An 18,638-nucleotide genomic window follows, 5' to 3' on the forward strand; every position below is an offset into this window, starting at 1 on the left:
TTTAGGTGGCTAATATAATTGAACCTTTGATTTTCTTGTTCTGTTTTGTTTTGAAGGTCCTGCTTTTCTTAAAATCCTGCTTTGATGGTATATTGGGCTGGCCAAGCATACAGATGCCTGCCATGCCAAAGCTCCCATTTAAAGCAAACTGTCTTGCTCTTAGCCCTTGCTGTATGGATAGTCCCATTTTGTATTTTCCATAACCCCTGGGGGTACCTGAGTGGACACTAGAAAACTAAACCAAGATCAGTGAATTATGGCTTGGTACAAAAAGATCAACTAGGCTAATCAGATTTTTCCCTGGCAAATTTAAAATATAAAATGTGGAGAGATAGAGACAGTTAACAGTGAGGGCAAAACTTGAAATAGTGTATTGGGAAGTAACTTGAGGTAAACATGAGGATAAGGTGAGTTATCATGTGTTATGGGGAAGCAAAAATATGAGAAGTGAGAGAAAGCCATTTAATAGTGGATCTGAAAGAATCAGATATTTGGAATTAAGCTGCGTAAATAATGAGAGTAATAGAATATTGCAAGTTTGATTAATTGATTCATTCCTTTTTTCAACAAATAATTTATTGAGTTACTGCTATGTACCATGCACTGTTCTAGCCCAAGAGCATTGCTCCGAAAAACAGTTAAGCCAGTGATTCTCAACTAGCTGTGATGTTGCCTGCCAGAGGATATTTGGCAGTGTCTAGAGACATTTGGTTGTCACAACTGGGAAGGGGGAATGGTATTAGTATTCTAGTGGGTAGAGGCCAGGGATGCTGCTAAATATTCTACAAGGCACAGGACAACTCCTTACAAAAAAGAATAAATAATCTGACTCAAAATGTCCGTAATTCTGAGATTGAGAAACCCTGCGTAAGCCGTAAGTATAGGCATACCTCAGAGATACTGCTGGTTCGGTTGCAGACGACCACAGTAAATACTGCAATAAAGCAAGTCACATGAATTTTTTGGTTTCCCAGTACAAATAAAAGTTATGTTTATGTAATACTGTAGTCTGTTAAGTGTGCAATAACATTATGTCTAAAAAAACAGTGTACATACCTTAATTAAAAATATTTTATTGCTAAAAAATGCTAACCATCATCTGAGCCTTCAGTGGGTTGTAACCTTTTTGCAGTGGTAACATCAAGGATCACTGATCACAGACCACCATAACAAATATAATAATAGAAAGTTTGAAATATTGCAAGAATTACCAAAATGTGACGCAGAAACACGAAATGAGCAAATGCTGGTGGAAAAATGAGCAGTAGACTTGCTTAACGCAGGGTTCCCACAAGCCTTCAATTTGTAAACAACACAGTATAGTGAAGTATAATAAAACGAAGTATGCCTGTATATATTTCATAGAGTAATTATTATCTTGTAGTTGACATTTAACTTTCTGTGTTTTCAGAAAGGAAAATTTACTAGAGGAGGTTTACTGGAGTAAAATGGAGGCCTCAGTAATATTACCCATTCTGAAGAAAAAACTAGCCTTCCTTTCAGGTATGTTTTCTTCTTAAAATTGGAAGTGTTTGATGTATAAATTTGTTTAATCTTTTTTTCTTTGATAAGTTTGGCAGAAAGGCATTTCATTTTTCTCTGAAGGTTTTGTTTTAAACGTATTTCTGAGATACCTTTTACTCAGAATGGATAGCAGTGCAAGCCAACTCTGTCACTGTTAGTGCTTGGCAGCCAATTTTTATTCTGTTCTGTAATTTGATTAAGTGACCTCTACAAGGTAGATGTCATGACATCTCACTTCTCATATAAAAATGAAATAATTAATACAGGCTGAGAATAATTGACTAACCAGCATCTAAAGTATTGTTTCTGAAATATAGAGTAATTCATTTTTGTGATATCCCATCCTAGCTTTTGTCTTCCATCTTCCTATGAGGGGGAGTTATGAAATATAAATTACATGGTTTTCACTTTTTACTGCTCGAATTTGGTTATAAGGCTTGAATTTACCTTCCATTATTAACCCAAAGTCTGCATTGACTAAGAAGAGTCAAAGAGAAGCTTCAAGATATGTTACTAGTGTGAAAGCAGTGGTGACGCTGGGTGTAGCAATTTTCTAGAATTTTGGACCATTGAGTAAATTTTCACATGCTTTAGAATAGATACTGTGACCCACCTATTGAAGATTATTTAAGTTATATTATCTTGCTTTTTCTCTCTTATACTCTTTAGGTCCTATCAGAATTGTCTTGATATTTAGGCTACTAATGTCGTTTTCAATGTATATTGTATCTTTCTGTAAATTGGCATGTTTTTTTAGTGTACATTATAAAGGAGAAAATAAGATATTGAATTCCACTAGTAATATTAGTTCTTTATTTAATATGTATTTTCTTTTTTAAAAAAACTTCTTCCCTTACCAGTTGACACTTAAGTTTTCTCTCTATTTTTTTATGATATGAATGATACTGTAGGAAACGTTCTTATTCACAGTTTGTGCATTTTGTACAAGTTCAGAGGTATAAATTCCTATAACTGGAAGTATTAAAGAGAATTTACATTTACATTTAAAGGTTTTGTCAGATTGCCCTATAAGAATATTGTGTCAATTGTTGTTTCTCCCACCAGTGTATGAAAATGCATGTTTGAAAACAGAAATAGACCCACAGACATAGAAAACAAACTTATGGTTACCCAAAGGGAAAGAGGGGAGGGATAAATTTGGAATTTAGGTTTAACAGATAAACACTACTAAATATGAAATATATAAACAACAAGGACCTACTGTATAGCACAGGGAACTATATTCAGTATTTTGTAATAACCTATAATGGAAAAGAATCTGAAAGAGAATAGACATATATGTATGTGTATAACTGAATCACTTTGCTGTACATCTGAAACACTGTAAATCAACTATACTTCAATTAAAAAAAAAAAGCCAATTTGCCCATACTGTTGCCAAGAGTGGATATTACTATTTAAAAAAAATCTTGATCAGTGACATTTTTGCATTCTTATTTTACTTGTCTCTGTGCAGCATTTGACCCTGGTGACCATACCTATCTTGAAAGTCTTTTTCTCCTTGACATCTGCCTTCTTTTGCATCTACACTGGTGATTATTTTATTGTCCCTTAGTGAAAGCTGAGGGCATGAGGTTAAATGTAATCCTGTATGTTAGACCTGTGCTCTGCAGACAATTTCACAGTGGGTCAGAGTGCTGCAGTTCAGATATGAACCTTTTTGCAGTTTGGTTTAATGCAGGGCTTAGCGATTTTTGAGGAGAAAATGAGACTTCTCTGAACCCAGTTCCTCTTGACTTGCTCTTGACCATTAATTATTTCAACCAGTAATTTTCAAACTTTTTTAATAATAGAGAAAAACTTCTCAAACCAACAAAATTATTCAGGGGATACAGTTTGAAAACCATGGTTGCAGTCTATTAAAAAAAAGATAAAACCTGTATTCTAAACAAAACAACATTTGCAGTTGAAGTCACTATTGATTATCGATTAAGTTGAACCATTTGAAATTGCCATTTATTGAGATTAAACAAAGTGGTTGAATAACAGTAATTTACATGGTTAATCTGATAAAAGATCATTTATGGTTGGTACCTTGTGAATTGCATCCATTTTATTCATAGGAATCATTTTTTTTCAATTCAGTCCTTTAAGTTTTTAGTGATAGAGATCACATAAAATTGTTTCCTTTAGTATTTGCTGGCTTTTAAGTTTCTAAAATTGCCATAAATGTCGGTTGGGTCAAAAGATAGACTTCAGAGTGAAAATCAATCATGTGGGGAGCTTTCAAAGAAGCTGTGTGTGTATAAAAGTACTAGTTATATTTTAATGTTTATGGAAAATCGAAGAGAACTTGAACATCCATGAAATGTAAGTGCATTCCACTTCCTGGCTTTCAGACTTCTATATCCAGGTCCTGTGCACTCTTCTCAGCTGGACAGGGCTTTCCCTTTATTGCCTCATGAACAAAGAATGCCTGTCTGACCTTTGTGAGTTAACTCAGATCATTCACGGAATGCTCTTTTGACTTGGTGTATAAATTCTATTCATTTTTCTTAAGTTTTAACTTTTCTATGAAGTTTTTTACATTTATTATAGCTCTTATCATTTTCTCCATTTTCTAAATCCCTTTTTATAATATTTTATTTATTTTGCACAACACAGCCTAGCAAATAAACTGTCATATTTCATACTGTTATTTCTTATGACTTAAAGTTTTCCTTCCTAGGTTGATAAGAAATTTATGTTATTTTACTTGCACATGCTTACTGTGCTAGGCACATAATAGGTGTTTGATGAATTGATTACAATCAGAAGCAGACTAAGTGGAAGAAATTAAACAAAATGAGAATTGCTATGTTTAAGTGAAGATTTCATTGGTGAATTTTTTTTCCTCTTATTTTTTCTTAATTTTGCTGTACTACTATAAACATTTACAATATATAAAATAAACAGCCATTAGATTGTTCTTTACTGATGTCTTAAACTTGTAATTGTTTTAGTAACATTGGATGCAAATATATATAATTCATTTAGTGCTTTAATATCTCTTACATGTTAAATTTATATATATTTTTCTTTAATAGGAGGAAAGGACAGACGAAGTGGCCTCATTCTGACAATTCCATTATGCCTGGAACAGACAAATATGGATGAGCTGAGTGTCACCTTAGACTACCTACTCAGCATTCCAAGGTGACTCTAAAGGTGTCTTTTCTTAAATTTCAATATGTTTTCATTTACTTACGAATGATTCCTGCTATTGTTAAAGTATACTTTGCTATCTTATCTGCTTTTATTAGCAGTGAAATTATAATTGAAAACACGAGAATCAATAATATATGATGCCACAGCAGATAAAATAAAGACATTTTATATTCTTGATGCACTAAATGATACCGATTTCTAAAATGTATATACTGTAACTTTTAAGGAATGCAAAGATTGAGCATCTGTCTATATACCATGTAATTTGAGAAAACTTAGAAAAGTGAATTCAGTAGAAAGCTCTTGTATTTAGGTAGCTATTTCAATATATAGATATAAATACATCTGTATGTTTTAATATATTGAGTGAAAGCTATTTGGAGTTTAAAACATATTTTTATTTTTAAAAAATGCAAAAAATGTTTATATTTTAATCCAAAGATCATTGGATTTTTAATTTTTAAATTTCTTTGGTGAAGACAAAACTTAAACCTTTGTATTTGCTTGAGCCTACCCATCATTTCAACAACAAGAACAGAAAAGCCCCCTCTCCAACTTCCTTTCCCACATGTGATATTTGGGGGCTGAAGTCTGACTGCACATTAGAATCATCTGGAGATTTTTTCCAAAATTTTAATGCTTGTGGGTCCACCTCCAGAGAGTCTGATCCAATTGTTTTTGGGAGGACTGCTCATCAGACTTTAAAAAAAATTCTTTAAGCTTCCCAGATAATTCTAATATGCAGTCACATTTGCAAACCACTGCAGCAAAGTGCAGGAATGAGGGCAGATTTTTTTGTGTGTGTTTGTAAAATATAGAGGCGGTAAAAGGAACAAAACTATCTCTTACATAATGCTCTTAAGCTCGAAATAGTGAATTTTAAACATTTTAGTCAGAGCAAACAATTCTTTGTATCCTTTTCCTATATTTGCATTATTGACATAATAAATTATTTCATTTTAAACCACTTTGAAGAATACAGGGTTAAAATTATGTTTTAGAACAACTGACTTTAATCACATCTGCTTCCAATATTAGTGTATAATATAATGATTCTGTTGCTGAATGTTTTTTCAATATTGGGAAAATACAGGTCTTAAAGTGAAAATTTTCAGTTTTTTTACTTTCTGGAAAGGAGAGTTATCAGACTTCACAGTGTATTAGTACTGAATAACCTTGCTAATTCTCTGAGCTGCTGATTGCCAATTTGTGTTATTCATCATTAGATAATGAACTGCTTTTTAGGTAAATGACACTAGTTAAACATATAGCTAACAAATTATGAAAAAAATATTCATGGATTCACAGATGGTTAAAAGTGTTCAGGGAACTTAGAGACCATCTGAACCAACTGCCTTATTTTACAGTTGAGGGAATTGAGACTCAGAAGTTAGTTACTTGCCCAGGATCACACAGCTAATCAGCAGTAGAGCTGGGATTAGAATCTGCAGTTCCTGACACCAATCCAGAGCTCCTCATACTTCAAATGAATAGAGTACAGTGTAGTTGCATCTTATGTGGGGTGAGGTTCTGAAGTTAGAATGTAATGCAAAAATTACTGATAGTCAAAATTACCCTTGAAAAATGCCTGAGGAAGAATTAGAGACTTATGAACTATTTTCCCGTGAACACGCTAGATTTTCTTCCAGCATTGGAACATGTCAGTCATTGAGGCTGAGTTCCGGAAGACACAGTCGGCTTGTGGTTAGGTTTGTGATAAGAAAATGTGCGCTTGTATATACTAGAATCACGCTCAGCCTGCCAGGATGCTCACACTGTAAGAGGCACTGGGTAACTGAGGCAGGCTAAACGACCAGTTTCACTCATGCAGCCTGTCTGCTCACTCTGGGTGTGCAAACAGGAAGTACAATGGAGGGCAAAATAGCCTACACTACTTAAACGTTCTCTCTCTTTCTTTCTTATATAGATATAGTACTATTTCAATGTAAATTATGAATCAGTTTCTGCATAGCTACACATACTTACCTGCCAGCTAATAGAGAAGATGTAAGTTGAAGCGAGATGAAAGAACTTAACTTAGCAAGACAAAATAGATACCTGGATACTTCATTTTTGATAATTGTTCTGCTAAAGTTTGACTGTCTCAAATATTTGTGAACGCCCTGAATTTTTAGCCTTCTGCTTTCTTGGATCAACCTCCTATAACTTTGGCGTTTAAAAACGTAGTTGGCAGCTTTATATCAGTGCTTGCCATTTCATTAGAGAGCTAGAGGGTTTTTGAGCTCTTCATTGCGACTCTGGAGAGTAGTTCATTAGGTGCAACCTTAAAAACTGATTTTTCTCCTTCAGAATGCCTGCCATTCAAAACTGCTTTTAAAAAAATTTTTATTTATTTATTTATTTATTTATGGCTGTGTTGGGTCTTCGTTTCTGTGCGAGGGCTTTCTCTAGTTGCGGCGAGTGGGGGCCACTCTTCATCGCGGTGCGCGGGCCTCTCACTATCGCGGCCTCTCTTGTTGCGGAGCACAGGCTCCAGACGCACAGACTCAGTAGTTGCGGCTCACGGGCCTAGTTGCTCCGCGGCATATGGGATCTTCCCAGACCAGGGCTCGAACCCGTGTGCCCTACATTAGCAGGCAGATTCTCAACCACTGTGCCACCAGGGAAGCCCCCCAAAACTGCTTTTAAATTTTATTATGAGAGATTTCAAATACACAAAAAAGTTGAAGGAATAGTGCAGTAAACACCATTATGCCCATCACTTAGAAGCCTGCAACTAATGTTGTAATACTATCACATATCTATGTGTCTATCCACCCCTCTTTCCATCCCAGAACTGTTTTTAAGTTTACCCTGTCATGTCAGTCTCAGCTTGGGTCTAGAAGGTTTTTCCTTTTTTAGTATGTCTGCATTTGTTTTGGTGTGACTTGTTTCTCCCAGACCCTGCTGTTAAAGCTTAACTCCTCCCAACTGTGAATGTCTCCAGACAGCTCCAGCAGTGTAGCTAGCTAATGCGGCCTCTTCTTTATACATGTCCAAAAGTAGTCTTTCATTGCAGTGAAAATGTTAACATTTTGAGTATAGTAACAGCTTTTTTTTTTTTTTTTTTTTTAAATTTTATAGCTACTTTATTTATTTATTTATTTATTTTTTGGCTGTGTTGGGTCTTCGGTTCGTGCGAGGGCTTTCTCCAGTTGCGGCAAGCGGGGGCCACTCTTCATCGCGGTGCGGGGACCGCTCTTCATCGCGGTGCGCGGGCCTTTCAGTATCGCGGCCCCTCCCGTTGCGGGGCACAGGCTCCAGACGCGCAGGCTCAGTAGTTGTGGCTCACAGGCCCAGCTGCTCCGTGGCATGTGGGATCTTCCCAGACCAGGGCCCGAACCCGTGTCCCCTGCATTAGCAGGCAGATTCTCAACCACTGCGCCACCAGGGAAGCCCAGTAACAGCTTTTTAAAAGTTATTTAAAAATGGAAAGAAACTATCCAGTTCTTACCCATATTTTATGCTTAGTTTCATGACCAGGAGCAAGGTGTGATACATACCTATTTTAAATGGGTAACCCAGTACAGTTGAAAATGGGGTCATTTCCTGATTCCTTTTCACACAGCTTGGTCCTAAGCTTGTTTTTGGTTTCTGACTCTTGAGCAGAGGGCTGAGAAGAAAGGAGAAGTTCAGGTTAATCGTAACCTGACCTGAATACTAAGTTTATGTTCAGGTAGCTCCTCATGTCCAGGTCTGTGTGGAGTTCAAGACTAAACATTACTGCCCCATTTTCTACAAAGGGTTTTTAATAAAAAATAACATAGACTGACACAGCTGGGCCAACCTGAGTGTTAAATTTTAGGAGAGGTAAATGGAGTGTTTCTTTTGTTATACCAGCGATTGCTGTACATTTTAGACATAAACAACATGATTAGAAAGTCTGAGTCCAGACTCAGAAAGCAGAATCAAATTCAGGATTACCTTATGGAGATAAAGAAGAGATATATAAATTAATCTGCAAATCTTTTCATTAAAATAGTAAATATTGAGATTAGCACTAAACAAAACCTCACAAGTAGATCTTTATCTCATATCATTTCTTTATATATTTCAAAATTTTAAGTCAGAAGCATATTCACATTCAAAGTATAAAATGAAATTTGTGTCAGTACTATTACACAAAGTATGATTATAAGATATTGAGACTACCAGCTTTTTAAAAACATGTGGCAAAACATATGCATCAGTGTTTCTCAACCTTTTTTGTCATTGTTATCTTTGTAAGGAGCCCTTTTAGGCAGCTTTTCCTATTCACTTCTGCTTGATGTCATAGAGTTTACTGTTAAAATCAGTCTGATATTAGAATGCAGAGCCATGTTTCATTTATCTCAATATTCACAAGGCCAATAAAAATGATTTGGAGACCTTAGGTGTTTGTTATATGGATATTGAAGGAACCAACCAGACTTAGCAATAAAATCATAGAAACGACTTAAAATATATTATGAAAGGAGATATAACAGCTGTGTATGGTGAAATATCATTTGAATCCCATACAAGTAGTTTTGTAACTGCCAGAATTCTATGGGGCATATATTCTGTACATTCAGAATTTTAAAAAATTTATCTGTGGACATTTTTATTCAAAGAAAATCTTACAGAGAAACTAAATTTATAAAAGAGCTAGAAGTGTAGGCCCACAGCCATTCCTGCTCATCCCCGCCTTCTCAAATTCCACTTCCACTGCAGTGCCCCCTCACCTGCTTTTAAGGAGCCTCCTTGGAGCTTACAGGACTCTGCAGAGCACTTAGAAGATAACTTGAATATGAATATAACACTGATTGGTTCAGTATAGTCTGTGAGAGTGTGACTGGGATGGCTCTTCTTTTTTTTTTTTTTTAATTTATTTTTTATACAGCAGATTCTTGTTAGTTATCTACTTTATACACATTGGGATGGCTCTTCTTTATTTTTGTTTTTTTATGGGACATGCTTCTAAGAAAGTTTAAGGCAGTGCCTTCCTTTTTGCTCCTTAGCAAATGCACTTCTGGCAAATGACGGTATAATAGTGTTGATCTTAGAGTTACTTCAAAGCACTGTAGTTAAATGCTCTGAACATGCTTTATGCTGTTGATGAGTGCTTTTTTAATATTTACTTCATTCATTCAATGAATATGTATTGAAAACTTATAATGTCCCGTTTTAAAATGTGACAGCTAAACTAGTATTTCCTTTCTTTACCACGTATTTTTAAACTTCCTGTCTCCTCTGTTCCCTTTTCATATGCTTAAGTTCACGTCGAGGGATGGCTGAGTTGTCAAGCTGGACTAGTACAGCAATAGCCAAGCTAATTTCTCTATCTCCGGTCTCTCGCCAATTTGTACACAAGGACAAGATAAATTTCACCAAAACAACAGTTCTATCATCCTTCTCAGTTTTCTAGGACCTCCTCTCCTTTCCACACAATGAATTTAATTCAATAGTCATTTATTTTGTTGCTACCAAGTGCAGACATTGTACACCGTGCATTGTGAAGACAAGAAAGACTAGGTGTGTGCTCTCAAGGACAGTCTTTCAGCCTTCTTAACTGCTAAGCCAAGACCTTGTGTGATTTGACTTATGCTTTCATTTCATATTTCTTGAGCGCTTATCATGCAAGGCACTTAGTTTTATAGCACTTGTATTAACTCAGTCTTCAAAATAACAATATTATTATCCCTATTACATAGATGAAAAAGTGAAGGCAGAGAAATTTAAGAAACTTACCCAAATTAATAAGTGGTACCTTTGCTTATATTCCTCTTGCTCTGTATCCTTTTTTTTTTTTTTTTGTATCCTTTTATGTTAAGTTTCATTAGCTCCTTTATGTAGGTACTTCCCAGAATCTTCCAGCTTTCTCCAAACTTACAGCACTTGCTGTTTCTGACTCTTTAGGCATTTAATCATAATGTGTTTAATGATAATTCTTGAATTTTTACATTTATTATTTAAGTTTTACATTTAAAAAAATTTCAAAGATATATGTTTCCCTAGTAACATTAAAAAGGTGACGCCAGTGAGTATAAAGTAGACACTAATTAAAATACTTTTATTTTACCTTTTCACCTTTCTAAATGATCTTAAGCTTCTTGAAGGGAGAAACTGTGTTGTATAATACATATTTTTTCATAATCCTGTGCAGTACCTCATATTGATACTTAGTAATCAATAGTCAGTGGATATGGGTTTCTGTTCTTTATCTTAAGTTTCTTCATAGCTCTGTGTACTCAAATGCAGGCTGGGTGATCATTTTCAGAACATCTTACATTTGTTGGAAAATCAAACATGTAGAAGTTGCAGCTTAGTAGAAGCTATTTTGGTGGATAAGAAGTTTGTCTAGGCTGATCTTACTTTCCTTTGAAGACATTAAATTTGAAATGGACCTGGGAATTTACTTATGGGTGATGATTGGGAGGCATATGTGAAAAAGAATATCCTATACTTAAGGAAATAATAGATAACAGTAAGTCATTTAATTCTCATAACAGCCCTATGAGACGAGCACTATCATCCTTATCCCTTACATATAAGGGAACCGAGGCATAGAAAGAGTGGGTAATTTAAGTATCTTGACCAAGAACATGTGGCAAACCAGGGTCGGAGGGGGACTTGGACCTGGTGGTCTGACTCCAAGCCTGTGTTTCTAGCCACTGTTGTATTCACCTCTGTTATAATCACAGTGCCATAGCTACTGATAACTTTTAATATTCATTTGCATTTAACCTGCATCTATCACAATTGAGAATTGACATATGAAAATAAGTATGGTGAACGTAGTTGAACATAATGGAAATATTTTTTGTTTTAACATTTTCTTTCAACAGTATATTCAGCGTATATTTAAAATCATAGCATTTTTCTAGCTCAAAGGGAAATTGTTGGTCATCCAGTTATGGAATCATGGAATGTCAGGATTAGAAAGTACCTTAACAATCATCTAGACCAAACATCTTCAATCATCTAGACTAACCACTTTACCCATACTTAAATCCTCTTTATAGAAATGCTGCCAAGTACTTGCCCAGATTAATCTAATTCTGTAGAGAGTCAACATCTATGGAAGTTACTTTTCTGTTTCTCTCAAGTATTGATTTTTTTCAAATTTGGATTTTAGGCCAGTTCTTCCTAATTGTAGAAAAACTCATTTATGTCACAGAAGAAACATCAGAACACAGAGGTTTAATGACTTGCCAAGAATCACACAGAGATTACTCATAAGTCTTCAGTCACTTAGTAAATATGTGAGGTCCTGCAATGAGTTCCTCATCATTCTAGGTGCTGAGGAAATGGGTGAACAAAGGCCCAGTCCCTGCCCTTATGGGCCTGATGCCCTAATGATCAAATGAATATTATAAATAAATACATAATATGTTGGAGGTTCATAAGTCTATAGAACAGATCATGAAAAGAATTAAGGGAGGGATGGAGTGCAAAGGAGTGTGTGGAAATATTTTATAAAATGAGAAGGTAACATTTTACCAGAGATGGGTAAAGTGAGGGCCCGGCCATACAGATAGCTGAAGAAAGAGCATTTAAGAAAGAGTATCTTAGAGGGAGCAGTACGTGGAAAGGCCCTGAGTCACGAGCAGGCTCAGTGTGTTGTGCGATCAGAAGGGAGGGTAGTGTGGGTGGAGCAGTTTGAGACAAGGAGGGTTCTGGGAGAGCCCTCAGAGGGGCTGCAGTCAGACCTTAGAGGACCTCGTAGGCCATGGGAAGGGCTTCAATTTTGAATGAGAAGGAAGGCCATTGTTACATTCCTACCAAGGAGTGATATGATCTGCGTCATCTAACATTTCTAGAGGCCCTCTGTATTTAAAGCTGGAAGCTGCCAAGATATCAGTAAGACAATAATATCCTTGCTTTCTGGAAGCATGTTATCTAATGAAGATGAATTATAAACAAGCAATTATAATAAAAGCATAAGTAAAATTAGTGCCATTAAGTAAGTATAAGCAGAGCTCTCTGAGTGGTAAAGAAGGAGCCCTTAGTCGTAATCAGAGAAATTAGTGAAGAGCTACAGAAAACCCATTGACAGTCTCTTTCTAGCCAAAGTGAGTGAGCTTGTTAAGGACCTGCTCCTCCTTTAATAGCTGTTTTAACTCAGCCACGTCACCCTTGAAAGGCTCTAATGGAGTAGCAACAAGGAAGTGGGGTCTTAATAGATTTTTTTTTTTTTGGTTAGTGGTCTTAAAATTATAAAATGTTAATAGTAGTATAGGAATTTACTAATATAGCACTGCAGCTACTCTAACACACCCTTTATAAGGGACATAATATGCTTCTAAATCTAAGCATGTTCTTGTTAAAAACAGTTTAAACCATCACTCCACTTGTAGGATTGCAATTTTTTTAAAAAAAGGACTTCCCTGGTGGTCCAGTGGTTAAGAATCCACACTTTCAATGCAGGGGGCATGGGTTCGATCCCTGGTCGGGAAACTAAGATCCCACATGCCGCGTGGTGCAGCTAAAAAATTTAAAAAAACAAACAAACTATTCCTTTCAGGTAGTTGAAAGATCACTTGGTCTTACAACTTTCAAATACGTAGTATCTTTGAATTGTGTGTACTTTCTTTATCTATCTTAGTAAAATGTGAGAAAATTATGATTAAGGGTGTTTTTAAGTACTCTAAAAGATAAATTTAGAGTATTTTATGCCCTTAAGATCACTGCAGATGGTATTTGCAAGCTTCATTACTTTCTTTGTCTTAATATACAGATTAATTTAGTGTGCTTTGAAATATAAATGTCTCGTTTGTGTAGAACTTACTTGTTTAAGAAAATGGTTGTGTAACCTGTACCTCATAGATGCAGGTGCCCAATTATGGGGATGACTCACTTCTCTTGGGCTCTAGTCCCAACCAGGGAAGGCCCTCCACTGGACAGCTCCATGTATCTTAGCTCCCCTTCCTGCAGATTTCCACACTGTACTGGTAGAGTCCCTGAGTTGCCGCCACTTCTCTGAAGACCACTCACTGACAGTTACTCTACTAGGCTGGTCTTTCTTGGGCTTGTATCCTCCCTAAGTCAGAGTGGTCTTCTCCTTACCTGATCCCACAACTAGCAGTTAGATGTCAGATTTGCTTCCCCCAGCAAGTCTTTATGTGCTGTTGCTAATGCGGAAGAGATCACTGTATTGCCTTACTCCCACGAATGCTTAGTGGATCCTTTATTTTGTAATGCAAAATCCAAAAATAGAATACTTCAACATTTGTTTATTAAGATATAAGTCACATATCATAAACATCATTTTTTAAAGTGTACAATTCCGTGGTTTTCAGTATATTCACAAGGTTGTGCGACCATCACTCTCTAATTCCAGAACATTGCCATCAGCCCAAAAAAGAAACCTATACCCATTGGTAGTCCCTCCTCATCCCATTCTCCCCTCCTCCCAGCCCTTGTCAGCCACTGGTCTGCTTTCTGTCTCTATGGATTTACTCATTCTGGACATTTCATATAAATGGAATCATACGCTATGGGCTTTTGAATCTGGCTTCTTTCACTTAGCGTGTTTTCAAGGTTTATCCATGTTGTAGCATATATCAGTACTTCATTTCTTTTTATGATTGAATAATACTCTATTGAATGGATTACCACATTTTTTTTCCATTCATCCATTGTTGGACATTTGAGTTGTTTTGGATTTTGGCTGTTATGAATTATGCTGCTATGAATATCTGTGTGCAGGTTTTTTGTATGGACATATGTTTCACTTTGCCTCACCTCTTGAACACTTCTCTGCTTTCTTTGGGAGCTCAACTTCTGTCCCTGCCTACAGAGGCACCTATTCTTCTTCCAAATCTTTAGCAATATCATCCTCATTCTTGTGACCTTACTGTTTGTCAATAGAATTGGATATCCTTCTCCAGTAATCCTCTTGAGGTTAATGTGAATGTTTGGAGAGAGTAAGGGAGGATTAGTAAAATTCCCTGGACTGTTGGATTTAAATCTCAGGAAAGGGCCTGCTATTCACTTTTCCTATAATGTAGGCAATTGGGAGAACTTTGTGTGGGGAGAATTTTCACTAACAAATCCTTGCTCTGCTAAGCAAAGCTGCAGTTTCTTCCACTATATTAGAGGGAGGGCAGTTGAGATCTTTGCATTAAGTTGATTTTATAAGTAAAACAAATAGTAATTAGTAATAATAAATAATAATAATATAGCTATGTAGTTTTGGTCCTAAGATAAGAGTTTTTCCATGTTGTTGTTGCATTTTACTAGGGCAGGCTTCTGAGAAGTGTTTAGTTGGTACTTGAATAATTGAATATAATATATAGCAATAACACATTTTCCAACACTCAAGATAATATTGTGCTGGTCAAGTGACTAAGAATGCAGAAGTGAAAGCAGAGGTGGGTCAGACATGGTGTATTCAAGCTTTGAATTCTTACATACACCAATGCTACTTCACCTCATTAAATTTCCCCAGAAGAACACCAAGAAGCTTATTTCCAATGGTCTCATAATAGCTTACTTTATTTTCTACCTGTTTTGAAATATCGCTTCACAACCTTACACTTCTGGCAGGAAGGAGAGACAAGAAGTACGTCCACACTTGGCAGTCATTAGTTACCTACTTCACTGTGATCCCATTTTACAGATGAAGAGATTGAGAGGCTAGTGAGACTATTTGAATGTTGCTTTGATTTCTTCTCTTTTTAAGACATTGAATTTACATGCTTTTAGAGTAATTTTCTTACCAAATTAGCTTATAAATTGTCAGTGTTTCCTGAAATGAGAAAAATAAATTGCTTGAGAAAACTGAAAGGGCACTGAAGAATTTTATTTATTGACAGTGCAAACCAAGTCAATTGAGATTAATGCTGCTCCATATATGATTACACTGTAAACTTTATTTAGGGTTATGAAGAGTAGAATAGGAAGCTTGTTTTAATACTCTGTAATTTTGTTTCATTTCAGTGAAAAGTGTAAGGCTAGAGGATTTACCGTGATTGTGGATGGCAGAAAATCCCAGTGGAATGTGGTGAAAACAGTGGTCTTAATGCTACAGGTAACTTTATGTTTGACTATTAGGAAGTGGTTTTATTGTACAGCAACAGATGAGGCGGTAGTGACAAATGCATTTTGTTTATCGGACTGTGCCCAAGCTTCTCAGCAGTGACTGAGCTCTGAAATGCACAGGTCACTATTGGATTGTTTAGATTCAATTCTTACAGGTTTTACTTGAGGAGTAAAATAAATTTCAACCCTATTCTAAAGGTTTGTAAATGACCAAAAATAATACGTCATGTTTAAGTAATTTAAACAACTAGGCCAGTGAGTCTCAAAGTGTGAGGGCAGAGGTTATCAGACTCATCTAGGAGCTTTTGCACACTGTAGTGGCTGCATCATCCCACCTCCACCCCCTCCTAATACTACAGGTAGGGAGTAGGACTGGGTAATTCTAATCTGAAAAAGCTTCTCAGGTGGTTCTGATAGGTTTCTCCCTTCTGTTACCCTTTTTCCTTCAAAAATCACCAGGATTCATAATAGTCTTATATCTGTCTCTGATCTAGAAGAAATGTACTCGACAGGTGCGTCCTTGGGGGCTTTAGCAGCTCACAGATAAGCATTTCATAAACAGCTGTGATTATAGAATCCCTGATCTGGTCCTAGTCTTATGTTTATATTTCCTTGTGCTCCTCACAGAATGTTTCTGTAATCCCTTGCACATAGTAGGTACCTAGTAAATATTTGTTGGTTTATTGTGAGAGTATTGAGGATACTGTGATCTGAAAGAGAAAAATACAGTATTTGAGTGATTGAAAGGGGACAGATTGCTCTCATGTACCTGGGTTTCCTTAGAAGGGCTTGTATAGAAAGTAAAAGTTAAGTGAGTTAAATAAGCGAGATTATCTAATTTAAATGACAGAAGGTGAAAAGGGCATTCCTGGCAGGGACACTGATTTAGTGATAGCTCAAAAATTAAGTGAATACAATGAAAGGAGCTGATGACAGGCCAGTTTGGGGGCAATATATTGGCTGTTACATGGGATGTTGAACATTGAATTAGGTAAATATCAGTGATACTGAAAGAAAGATCAAGAATTTTAAATGAACTGGGAAATAATTGGTAGCTGCTTTAGGGTTCTGTGGAAAGGAATATAATTTAAAATTTTAAATGATAACTAGGGAGAATGATTCTTAATGGTTTATTTTTTATTTGTGATAATTAGGAAAAAGAAATTCAAGGGATGGGAACTGGTAATTTTAGTTTTTAGCTTTAGTGCTTAGTATGGTTCAGGTACTGTGCACTAAGCTTGCTGTATAAAAGATCTCATTTAATTTCCTCTTCACAAACTTGGGAGGCAGGTTCTACGGTCCCCAAAGGTCTTCAAGGATTTTAAGTAATGTACCCAGGTTCTCTTGGTGAACATGGGAGAGAGTCACGATTGGAACCTGGCACAACCTAAGCCCCAGGTTTTTATCCTTTAAAAGTGTGTATTTACCAGTGGGATGTATCTGAGGTGGTTCCCAAATTATCTGCCCATTACCTTATTCTTAACTGGTTGGCCTAAACCTTCATCATTAGAATCACTCCTTTGGGTTGGAAAGGACATAGGTTCCAGTGGATCAGTTTTTTTTTTTTTTTTTTTTTTTTTTGTGGATCAGTTTTTAAGGGAACACAGATGGGTGTCCATAATAACTTTTTCTGTCAAATATGTTCCCAGCACTTTTGCATTCCAAACCCTGAAGATTAACTCTTCTCTGTACAAGTTGTTAAAATAACTGTTAGATGAGAAATCCATTCATTATGACCTTGTGTTCTTCCATTCAACTGTGTCACAGTTGAGCTGTTTGGGACTTGCTGTCTGAACTGGACTTTGACCAGTGGCACTTTTGAAGAGCAATCAATGGATGATTTAATCCCCTCTTGCGATTTCTTTTCTGATAGGTATTTTAACAACTTTTGGGCTTATTAATAGTTAAGATTTTCAGAAGTTGCAATGGCCTGTTGTTTGCTCCTAGTCAAACAGTTTCTACATACAAAGTTATTCATTGCTTTTATTTCAGAAGGTACTGGTACTGGCTGTTTGGGAGCCCAGAGCTTAGTGCTGGCTCTGCCTGTAACAAATATTCTCTAAAATGAGTGGCTTGGTTTCTCTTGTTTCTCACAGCTTTAATATGCAATGATTTTGAAATAATATTCTTCCACAATCAACATATAAATAAACCTCATTCTACCCGAAATTTCCCAGCCCCTCTGATAAAAGTTTTGATAACACTGAGGTTTTTTTTTTTTAACTTTATTCACAACCCAGTCATTGCAGGAGGTGCTAGATTTGTGATGTGCACAGTGACATGTTTAAATTGGAAGGTTTTCTATTTTCCCCTAATCAATACTTATGATTATAATTATATAACATTATTATTATTCAGTAGTGCCATTTATGGTCTAGAATAGTGGTTGACCACTATTTTATAAATAGAGTTTATAAATAGAGTTTTATTGTTTACATATTGTTTATGGCAGCTTTCATACTATGTGGACAGAATTGAAATAGTTGCAACAGAGACTGTATAGCCTGCAAAGCCTAAAATATTTATTGTCTGGACCTTCAGAAAGAATTTACTGACCCCTGGTCTAGAACATTTGGAATGGTACGGTAGAACTTTAGAGTCAGACCGACCCGGTTTCTAATCCAGTGCCATCCCTCACAACTCTGTTCCCTTGGACAAGTTACTTTAGTTCTCTCAAGCTCAGTTTACTTTTCTGTAAAATTGGAAGGATGAGATCCACTTGTTAATGTGAATTCGTTTATTCAACAAAGATTTATGGAGTATCTTCTATATGTCAGGCACTGTCATAGGCTCTGGAGATATAGGAGTGACATTATAGATAAGGTACCTGCGATTGGGAAGCCTATATTCTGTTTGAGTCAGACAATAAGCAGTTAGGCAAATTACTAAGAAATGTAACATCATATAGGGATAAATTCTATGTAGAAAAATAAATTGGTGAA

At 36.0% G+C, this 18,638-nt stretch overlaps 1 protein-coding gene across 6 annotated transcripts in view; it reads left to right on the forward strand.

Moving 5' to 3' along the window:
* SESTD1 (SEC14 and spectrin domain containing 1) overlaps positions 1-18,638 on the forward strand; it is a 136,839-nt gene that overhangs the window by 45,714 nt on the left and 72,487 nt on the right. For 5 of the 6 annotated variants that reach the window (XM_068544846.1, XM_068544841.1, XM_068544844.1 and 2 more), the window contains exons 2-4: positions 1,412-1,503; positions 4,572-4,680; positions 15,595-15,685. In XM_068544846.1, coding sequence (XP_068400947.1) covers positions 1,449-1,503; positions 4,572-4,680; positions 15,595-15,685 — 255 coding nt within the window. In that variant the 5' untranslated portion in view covers positions 1,412-1,448. Of the gene's footprint in view, positions 1-1,411; positions 1,504-4,571; positions 4,693-15,594; positions 15,686-18,638 lie in introns of those variants that run through there. The other variant, XM_068544847.1, reaches the window with a different exon arrangement.

The sequence above is a fragment of the Eschrichtius robustus genome, chromosome 5 (genome assembly GCF_028021215.1).
Source record: "Eschrichtius robustus isolate mEscRob2 chromosome 5, mEscRob2.pri, whole genome shotgun sequence".
Lineage (NCBI taxonomy): Eukaryota > Metazoa > Chordata > Mammalia > Artiodactyla > Eschrichtiidae > Eschrichtius > Eschrichtius robustus.